The 11,604-nt window shown below is 31.3% G+C and overlaps 1 protein-coding gene across 1 annotated transcript; it reads right to left on the bottom strand.

Moving 5' to 3' along the window:
- Positions 1-3,112: 3,112 nt before the first annotated feature.
- Positions 3,113-5,617, bottom strand: LOC131032411 (probable strigolactone esterase DAD2). Its single transcript, XM_059210096.1, has 3 exons — positions 5,498-5,617; positions 4,988-5,395; positions 3,113-3,707 (listed from the first exon to the last, which is right to left on the bottom strand). Exons 1-3 carry the CDS (start codon positions 5,536-5,538, stop codon positions 3,281-3,283), a joined length of 876 nt encoding a protein of 291 aa, XP_059066079.1. The 5' UTR covers positions 5,539-5,617; the 3' UTR covers positions 3,113-3,280.
- Positions 5,618-11,604: the final 5,987 nt, after the last annotated feature.

Below are 11,604 nucleotides of genomic sequence, written 5' to 3'. Positions count from 1 at the left end.
TGTCTATACATTAAATTGTGTACAACTAAGAGTAAACAATAGAATGACTCCCTATGAGCTATGGTACAACTGGAAACCATCACTCAAGCATTTTAGAGTGTTTGGAAGTAAGTGTTTCATCAAGAGAGATGCAGATGGATTAGGAAGTTTTGATTCTAGAAGTGATGAGGGAATATTCTTGGGTTACTCAACCAAGAGCAAAGCCTACAAGTGCTACAACAAGAATTTGAGAAAAAATGTTGATAGTATAAATGTGAGAATAGATGAATATCTACATAAGAAAGAATCTGCACTGGAATCCTATATTGATGTTTCAGACAATGAGGATGAAGATCAATCTGAAAATGGTCCAGTAGAGGAAGAACCAAGAGAGAACTCCAACCAGTATCTGCAGAAGAACCATCCGAAAGAAAATATCATAGGAGATAAAATTGAAGGTGTGCAAACCAAAAGAAGACTAGGCCGAATGATGAGCATGTAAATTTTTTGCCTCATGATATAACTTGAACCCAAAACTTTTGATGAAGCTAGCAAAAGTAAGACATGGGTAGATGCCATGGATGAAGAGTTGACACAAATTGAGAAGAATCAAACATGGGAACTTGTACCTATACTGACAGACAAGAATGTCATAGGTATCAAGTGGGTCTACCATAATAAGATGAATGAAGAAGGCAAGATAATCCGACATAAAGAAAGGTGAGTTTGCAAAGGGTATGCTCAAGTGGAAGGTATTGAATTCGAAGAAACCTTTGCACCGGTTGCTAGGTTAGAGGCAATAAGAATGTTTTTAGCTTTCTCTACCTATAAAGGTTACAAGGTCTACCAAATGGACGTCAAATCTGCCTTTTTGAATGGTAACCTTGAAGAAGAGGTCTAAACCATTTAAGGCTCTTACATAACCATTACTGGTTAACTCAACCTTCTTGCATGATTAGAGACTCTCTCTAACTCAACCCTCATCTAACCCAAGGGTCTCATCAAGCATTCATGGCTTTAACCTTGGTTATCTCTTTAACCCTTGCACAAGAGTTTGTCCTTTGGGTAAAAGTTTTATCCATTGGATAACCCTAGCCTAACCTTAACCCTTACCTCCTAAGGTAACCATCATGTCTTCTCAAGCATTTAATGCTTCTTTCATCTCCTCTCAAGCAAGCTCTTGTTGACAATTATCACCATTTCATTGGTGAGAATTGTAAACATGGATTGATAACTTTCAATCCTAGCTCTTGTTGAGATTATCCAATCTTGACCATCCATTGCCCTATTTTTCCTATAAATAGAGCTCTCATCCTCTCATTTCACATCCAAATTTTATGCATCTAACTTATAGTTATTTTTGCTAATCAAGATGGAAATCTTTCATGCATCTAACTTATAGTCATTTTGCTAAACATCTAGCCTCTCTTTGTTAAAACACATTAAGCATTTAGAAGCATTTTTAATATCATAGCATATCCATGTTAGACTAGTATATCTTGTTAGGATAGGATTACTAATCTTTATCATAGCATCATATTCATACTAGTTTAAATCATTCTAGTTTCAATATTATACATGTTGTAGGAATGCATTCATACTTATAAGCAAACATCACTTGTTCTTGGAGTTGTCATTCCTAAGTCACTTTTCTCAATGATCTGAGAGAAAAGACATTGACTTTAGGGATCCCATGAGATAGAGAACAATGGGACACCCCTTGGGAAGTTGATCTATTCCATATAGCTCCTATAACTTGCACCAAGAGTCTCATTGGTGTGTGGACACTTTGAAACTAACTTTCACGTTTATGTCGCCCTCATTTCCCGCACAGAATACACACACACACACACACACACACACACACACACACACACACACACACATATAATACACACACACACACACACACACATACATACATACATACACACACACACACACATATATATATACACACACATATACATATATACGGATATATATACACATGTATATGCATATATGTATATATATGTACACATATATACATATACATATGTATGTGCGTGTGTACACACACACGTACACACACATATATTCATATGCATATATATGTTTAATAAATACATACACACATACATATACGCATACGCATACGCATACACATACACATACACATACACATCCACACTTTATCTCTCCATATTTCTTTCCATCTCTCCCTTTATCTCTATTTCTCCCTATCTCATGCTCTATATAAAAAAAATAATCTTATCTCTCCCTCTCTCTACCTATCCATCTATTTGTCCCCATTTCTCCCTCCCTCACTCCCTCTCTATCTCGCCTATCTCTCTCCACATCTATCCATCTTCCTTTCTATTCTTACACACACAATGTGTATTCATATGTGTTTATGTGTGTTACATGCACTCTCTCCATATTTCTTTTTCCATCTCTCCCTTTATCTCTATTTCTCTCTCTCTATCACTCTATATAATTATCTCTCGTCTCTCTCTTTATCTCTCCCTCTCCTCTCCATATCACTCTCCCTCTTCCTCTCAATCTCCATCTCCTTACCCCCATCTTGCTCTTCCTTCTTTAACATATCCGTTGCACAAAAAAATGCAATTGCTAGTTATACACATTTAGCAGCATGCTATACACTTTTAGACATCTTCTATAGAAACCACGTTACTATGCCTATAATTATCAATATTTATTGTGTACATAGACATTAATAGCTTGTTTCAAAACATTTTTTAACAAAATGCGAGATCAACCGCATAGTAAAAATCTGACCCCTAAATTCCTAAAACTCAAAATTTTAAATTAACATATTCCAACTCGTTTCATTTATTATTATAAACTAACCAAACACATGTTTACATTTTACAGGTTTTATAGCTATGTCGTATTTAAGGCGCGAGGCAAACATGCTTGTGTAACCAAACATAAAGAATTGTAGAGGTTATCCATCTGTGACTTCTGAAGCAAGAAAACATTAAAGAGTACCTGCAATTACTTATCAATTAGTAGTTGTCAGCAACATTAAAGACATCCATTAACTTAGCTTTTAAAGTTTCACCAGCATAAAGCTGACAACCAAACCAATATTTATGAGGAATGCACCATGTCTCTATCGGATTAATTAATTTCAATTCATGGCAAGCTTTCATTCTGACATAAGATACAGCCTACATGTATCAGTTGCAACATAAAAAAAAAACTTAACTACCCATACCGTTTACATAAGCCACAAATTATAATCTTCAATGTGTAGTATTTTATGGCTTATAGTTCTAGTTTCTTAGAATGTAAATCAGATTAGATGATGTGAAAGTGCCCTAATAAGAAGATCAGGAGCAGTGAGCTGTGGAAGATGTCCATGAGTTTGCAGTATTTCAAGCCGTTTCTTTCCCCCAAGGTGTTTTTCCAGGTACTCTGCAACAGAAAGAGGAACTATAGAATCATTCTTGCTTTGAATAATGAGGCATGGCACTTTGACTCTTCTTAGGATGCTCCTCTCATCACTCTCAAACACTTGTTTAACTACAAAATAAGCAATCTTTCTTCTCATTGCCAGTAGAGTTTTCCTGAACATATCAATTGCATCATGAAACTGGGAACCCACTGCTGTGGGGGCAAATCCAGTAGCAAATGCAGTGTAATTTGATTTCAGGGCATGCAACAGCTGATCTACGGCTGACTGATCAAGACCACCTACATATCCAGGAGCCTTCAAATACCTATCAAATCAAACCATGAAGAAGGAAGAGTAATTAATATAAAGATATGAATACATTCTTTCATAATCTTATGGAATTGTAAGACTTTGGAGAATGATGATTATGGCAGTGCATTTTTCTAGATCCATAAGATCCATGTGATCTATCTCCCTGTTGAAAATAAAACCATCCACTGTTCCTTGATTCTTCTTAAAACTAGCGACTAGTCATAACAAAACTTGGAAAAATTATAAAGAACATTGTTCCAGTCATAACAACTTGAAAAATCATAAAGAACATTATCTAGTAGTTTGTGTAACAATTTTCTTTTCTGATTCTAACTCATCTAATTATAACAACTTAAAAAAATTATAAAGAACACTGTCTAGCAGTTTATGGTTGTGATTTTGGTTCTCTTTTCTGATTCTAGTCATGATAACTTGAAAATTCATAAAGAACATTGTCATTTCTGTAACAATTTTAATCTTCTCTGATTCTAACTCATCTAGTTGTGACAATTTGAAAAAATTATAAAGAATATTGTCTAGCAGTTCATGGTAATGATTTGATTCTCTTTTCTGGTTCAACTTTGAAAAAATAATAAAGAACATTGTCTAACAATTTATGGTAATGATTCTCTTTTCTAGTTCTAACTAATATAGTCTAACAATTTGAAAAAATCATAAAGAATATTGTTTAACAGTTTGTAGTAATGATTCTCTTGTTTGATTCTAACCCATCATAACAATTTGAAAAATTGTAAAGAACATTGTCTAACAGTTTCAAAAGAATATTGTTTAACAGTTTGTAGTAATGATTCACTTGTTTGATTCTAACCCATCATAATAATTTGAAAAATTGTAAAGAACATTGTCTAATAGTTTCAAATTGTTATGAACATTGTCTAATAGTTTATCTAATAGTTTAGAGTAATAAATTTTTTTTCTGATTCTAACTCATCTTGATGATAGATCATAAAATATATATGATCCTAAACATAAATAATAAAAAAATAAATATTCAATCAAAACCCAAATTTTTTAGCACACTAAATTTACATCATATTAGACTGTTACATGAATGGAACCTAGTGCCAGATAATGCACTCAATGTGGGTCTTAACCAATATATAGAGAAACAAATGAAGGCTGTTATTTCACAACAATAATAATACATGCACCTTAAAGCTGCTATTTCAGAAGAATAACATTATATCCACCCGCAACCCTGCAACTTGCTATTTTAGAATATAATATATTCACCTTAAATTTGCTATTTCAGAACAATAACAATATATTCACCTTGGAGAGCCTTCCAATAGTATCAACTGCTTAAACAAGGTCGGTCTCTTGATAGCAGCAATAGAACCAATCATGGCAGACATGGAATGACCCACAAACACACATTCATCAACATTGAGTTCATCAAGAATATGCAAGACATCATAAGCATATCCATCAAAAGATCTATATCTGTTGAAATCAAAATTAGAACAATTCACAGCCCCTGCAAACGCTAGATCAAATAATATGACCTTGAAATCTTTTTCCATGTAGTATGGTAAAATCTTCTGCCAAACAGACTGATCTGTTCCATACCCATGTGAGAAAACTAGAGTAGCATTCCCGGAACCCATAACCCTCACATTGAAGGTATCTAATAAACTATACATAGCTCCCAATCTTTCACAGTCTATGATTCCTGCAAGACTAATAAAGAGATATTTCTCATGAAAAATGCAAAACAGAATATATACCTGCATGCAAAGAAATATAACGAGGAATTGGAAATGATCATGTTAAGTTACTCACACTACAATGGTGATTAAAGAGAATTTCGCAGGAGACATCATGCAGGAGTAACTGCTGTCTTCTAATGTGTTGAATTTAACGCAGGGTGTGGCCTGAATTAAATAGCCAAGTCAGGAGGAATTATAGGACATTAAAGCCTAGATCTCACACGTATTAGTTAATAAATACGATCAGTGTGCATCGAGAATGGTGGATAGACGTTGCCCATCTCATCTAATTAAAACAAAAAGTTCTGCCATTTGTTAGTAACTTTATTAGGTCAGAAACAGTAATCTAAAACGAGTCCTATTTCATAAGGCATGATTTAAAAACATTGATCTGAAATATGGGACAGTCATGAACAAGTGTAACATCTTCAGACTTGAATGAATGTATTGTTAGTATTGTTACAGGACCACGTCGATCTGTGAATGGATTGGACAATGAGTTAGGAAAATGTCCAATTATCATTCATGACTTCTTGTTCACTCAATTTTTCATAAAAATAATAATAATAATAATTAAAAGTTCAATAAGATATTTGATATGTATTAATGTTAAGTAGGTATGGGACATTATTTCTAAATGACAATTTTTTATTTATCTATCTACACATAACGAATCTTCCTATGTGACTAGTCACAAACTGAAACAATAAATCTAAATTGTTATGTCCCATTTCTCCAGTGATCTTCCAATTAAAAAGAATTAAATTATTTAATTAAATAGTTAGACATGTATATATTAATTTAGTTGATAATAAAGTAATTTGTGAAATATATTACTTAAAGTTACTGTGGCAGTTCAAATATTTAATAATGTTAAAAGATGACATAAATATAAAACGTGGCTAATAAAAAAAAAAAATTCATTCAGGAAATTTGGTATCAGGAGTATTGAAGTGCATTGGAAGACGAAAATATTTTTTTGGTGGGTTGGATGAAAATCCATCATTAGGAAGTAGATTCTTTTTAGAATTTTCAGTTATCTAAATTTGTGAAGTCTCTTTTTAAGGAAAAAAAAAAAATAGGATTATGAATATTATTTCTAAATAATGGTGAAAAAACAAATGAGAATTCTGCAAATATTATTTGGAATATTTTAATATCAGTTACTCTCTACATTTTGGCATAGGGTCTTTGGATTATTATTGTCCCAGTATCCATTGGAAGCAATTATACTGTTTCTAAATATTTTGTTTGAAGAAGAACTAATTGTTAGGATGACAGATTACTTGGTCAAAATTCACAGCAAAATAAAATGCAAAGATCAGTGGTTGCTCTAGGTCTGTTCCTGAATTGGTTGGTTGATTCTTTAACCATCATTATATTAAATCAGCTATTTCTGGATTCGATTGTGTGTAAATTTTTGCATCGACGTTTCAGATCACACTTCATTATCATGATGAAAATAGCTAGAGAGCATGCAGAGATGAAAAATTGTTGATGGATGCTCTGCATGCTCTCTAGCTATTTTCATCCTAATGATGGATCATCGGAAACATTGATGCAAAAATTCACACACAATCCAATCCAATCCAGAAATAGCTGACTTAATTCTCATAGATTATCATTATTATATTGTTTTCAATTTTTTTTTTTTTTGGTCCCATGATACCGTGAACTCATTAAAAATCTTTTTTGGTGAGATTTGTCATTGGTCGGGCCATTCTTTAATACTTGTGCTAGCTGCAAGCTGTGTTTTCCTCCTAACGCAAGTTTCTTCTCTGGACGCGATTAAGTTAAGCGTTGACCATTCAAAGGTGGCGTGGAGTTTTTCTACCCATTGGAGGATTCATATTGGGAGCCAGGTATTTTGGCAGAGGAAATATTTTGTGGCGCATGAAAGAATGCAAGATAGGTGCGATTTGAAGTTGGTGCACGGTAATTACACTGTGAATGAGGCAATCTGTACCAGCTTTAATACAGATGGATTGAATTTTCTACAACTGTATGCATAGAACATCTGGCTAGGCAAGTTGGATTTTCTGTCAACATAGTTCTCCTGTTTCAAAAGGTCAGACATACAATAATCTCAGTTATGTTATTGGGATAAGAATATTAATTTCTTTGGTTTGAACGTCACGTATTTATATATGTATGTAATAGAAGTTTGATTCCTTGAGTTTCCTTTTCATGCAATTTCAATAAACTCAGTTTAACAGCAAATCTGAAAGTACTTGATCAACAATCTGTTTGGCGTAATATGCTTTCATAGAAATGGGAATAGTGTAAAAGTTTGGTATAATTCTAGGTAATGAATTTGGATATGGGTTTCAACAATAGTTTGAAATAATATTTTTTTTTAGGTATATTTATTGCAACTATGTAATAGAGAGTGCCCACAATTGTCACAACTTAAAATTCCACAAAGATGTCTTTCTTGGCAGTTGAACTTGGGTCTCCACATTCTCCACACTGAGAGATCAATGCTTTAACCAACTAATCAACCCACTGGACTTAAATATGGGTTCGTAATATTAATTCTTATTATTATAATATTTTGAAATTAAATTTAATAATAATAATTATTAAATTAATTTATTATATTTAAAAAGTAATTTATATATTATTATAATGATAATTTATATGGTTTACCTATCTATGAAATTTAAGTGACATGATAAATTTTTTAATAACCAATTAAATGTAACATATAGAACTCATTGCAATAATATTACCTAACGACAAATTTTATATTATATATATGTTTATTTATTTATATAATATAAAAATTTGAAAAATCTAAATATAGATTCTAGATAATTTGTTAAACATTTATATATTTGATGTGTAAAATAAATTTGAAATAAAATTTTAAACATACTATAGATTATGTTAATGTACATAAAACTTTGCCTAAAAAAATCATTTAGATAGAGAAAAAATTCATAGTTTTAACTGGTGGAAACACAATTGAATAATAATGAGTTAACCAAAATTGAGTGCAACCAATTGTAATAGTACTAGCCTAACAACAAGTACTAATAAGGAGGTAAGTGTGTACAAGTGTGTAATCTTAAGAGCATAAGGTTGTTAAATAATTAATTTTTGCTTCTTGTATGTTCAAAAGGTTAAATTTGTAACTAGTAGAATAAGATTGTTAGTTAATCTTCTTATATGTTAATTAATCTAAAATTTGTAATTATATTGTAGTTTTCTTGTTAGAGTTTTTTCTTAAAATTTAATTTGTTTAAGGTAAATTTTGTGATATCATTTATGTTTTGTTGATTTTTGTATTTTTTGTTTAGTTAATTAATTGGATGTTGTAACAATGTAATTTTTCTTTTAAAATTTATAATTGAAAAAATATAGTATAGAATCTCCATCTTAATTTATAGATTAAGTTGTGTCAAAATAGTTGTATCCATTAAAGGAAAGTAATGTGATTAAGTCTACAACAACAAGATCAAACGATAAATGCTCAATTCATTTTTAAAGTTAAATTCATTACCTTCATTGGAAAAGAGATTTGAGAAAAATAACAAGAGATGCAAAACCTCTTGATGGGAAATCAAGGTTTCTGAAGCTAAAATTTGAAGTAACAAACATATCCGAATAAATGAAGATATTGAAGGGATTTGTAGAGGCTTTCATGGAGAAGTTGAGCTAGAAGACACCAAGGGAAAAGGGAAAACCCACTCTATAGAAGAAGGTGATGAATTTTGAAGCAAAAATTAGAATTTTGTCATTTAAAGAAAATGCAAAATGTGGAAAAATTTGACCATTGGGTTGGTAGAATTGGAGATCTATTTTTCGTATGCACACTCTTTACCTTAGACAAAAATATTTTTATTTGCTAGATAGAGAATGACAAAGTATTGTATAATCTATTTTTAAATTATATTAAATTCTTTAGTTAAAAAAAAATCTCCAATTAATTTATGAAAGTAATTATAAAATTGGTTAAAAATTATTTTGTCTAATATGTTATATAAAAAAAATCTATATAGTGGCAATTTATGAAACATAATAAAGGACAAATAGTATAGGAATATCTAGTCATTTTTGAAGAAATATTGTCCAAATGGACAAGGATATGCAAGTTGAGGAGGTGTTGGTGAAACCCATTGATGGTTTTCATAGTCCTATTAGAGTCTTGTATTTCTCCCCATAATAAAGGACAAAGAGTATAGGGATACCAAGTCATTTTTGAAGAAACATTGTCCAAATGGACAAGGATGTGAGAGATGAGGAGGTGTTGGTGAAATTCATTGATGCTCTTCATAGTCCTATTGGAGTCTTGTATTTCTCCCCAAATGAAAGGATGTATTGAGGCATAATCACATGCTTTCTAACTCAAGACCAATAGGCCACCTTCCTCTCCAAATAACCAAGGAGAAACCAAGACAAAAAATGTAAATACCACAATTTCAAAGCTTGCAAGACATTTTAACCATTGGGATGTCAAAGGTCATATAAAAAAACCTATTGGATGCTATATCCAAAAAACGTTCATATCAAAAGGGAAAGAGAGGTAAAAAAATTACCATGACTAATAATAAGGAAATTGAATATAGTTTAGAGGTTTATTCTAAAAAATATTGCACTATAACGAAGGTTAGTGAGTGAAAGTTCAAAATTGTGTCACATTTTCATAAAGGAAATGCCTAATACTAATTTGAATTTCCAACTTGAATTATTTGAAAGTGACATATACATGTTTGAATTTTGAGATGATGTAACTAATGAAATATATATTTATATTGTAATTTATGTTTATTTACTTTTTATTTTTAACCCAGTGGTATCCTCGCAACCCAACCCAACACCCAACAACTCATATTGTGGGTACTTGAGGTGAACTGAGGCGAGACTAGTCCACTGGAGGTGGCAAGACCGCCCGATAGCCCTGTCACTTAGCAAATCCGTTAGATGTCTTGTGACATGAGTTTAACCTAAGACGACAAGGGAGAAAACAACCCACCCAAGCCAACCATAATATGATCTTTTAAGGTTTCACATTAAAAATTTATATTATTATGAAGAATATAAATGGTAAGCTTAGAAAGAGTTAGTTGAATTTTTTTGTACATACATAGGTTATAATAAATGCATAAAATACTTAATTAATATTAATAATCCTATTAATTTGTTAATAGATTTTCCATTAAGCAACTTGGAAGTAAGATGCTCATATTTTTTTATATATATATAATATTAGGAGTCATCTAATAATGTTAAGTGGGTACTATGTTTAGCTAATAGGCTTATTATTGGCACCTTAGATGTCCAAAGATTCATTTTTTTACTTGAAAATTATTGGATTAATTGATATAACATTTATCAACTAAATTTTTCTCATTTGAATTGTGTATCCTTTTATTTGTATTCTTCGTGTTATTCATTGACAAATGTTGCACTAAATTTATCTTAATGTCAATATCCATCCCAATCTCTTCAAGTGCACCAACACTAATCAATAACTTTTAGTGACATTTTTATTTTCATATATCTAGCATGATGAGAGCAATAGTTTGATGCATATGTACCCTGAGACTATTTCGTTGTCTATGATAGACTAGGGGAGGACCATCGTTATTTTTTGGTTGCAACACTATATTTTATCCTTCTTCTATTGGGAAAAATACTCAAGAAGAGGAAAAGTAGGGATCCAAACAAAACGGATCTCCATCATTATACTCCTTTTCTAAGTCTCAAATTTTAAGAATATAAATAAAAAATTCACATACAATGGTCTCAAAGCATTTTCTTATGCTCATCAATGGTCCATACAACTAAGTATTAGGAAGATATATGTTTCTTTGTGAACCATAGATTCAATTTAGAGTTGTGTATATATTATAAATGTAAAATAGAAACCAAATCCCTTGAAATGTATAGGGAGAAGATTTTAAATTTAATGTTTGTATGGTTGTATTTACGTATTTTGTTAATAATATAATTAAAAATTTAATAATTATGTCATAAAAAGGGGAGAATTCAGACATAGATTCAAAATATGTATAATGTTTTATGTGTATATTTTAGTAGCATAAATACAACTTCAAATAGATAACCATCACAAAACAAAAATCCTTGAAAAGAAAAATTGGTTATCAAATTTAGGTCCTAGTAGTGACTCAATGACTAAGGATGAGGTTTTATGGAGGAGTGATTGCCCTTACA

The sequence above is a fragment of the Cryptomeria japonica genome, chromosome 8 (assembly GCF_030272615.1).
Source record: "Cryptomeria japonica chromosome 8, Sugi_1.0, whole genome shotgun sequence".
NCBI lineage: Eukaryota > Viridiplantae > Streptophyta > Pinopsida > Cupressales > Cupressaceae > Cryptomeria > Cryptomeria japonica.
Note: the sequence above shows the minus strand (reverse complement) of the source record. Positions and strands in the feature narration are given on the sequence as shown.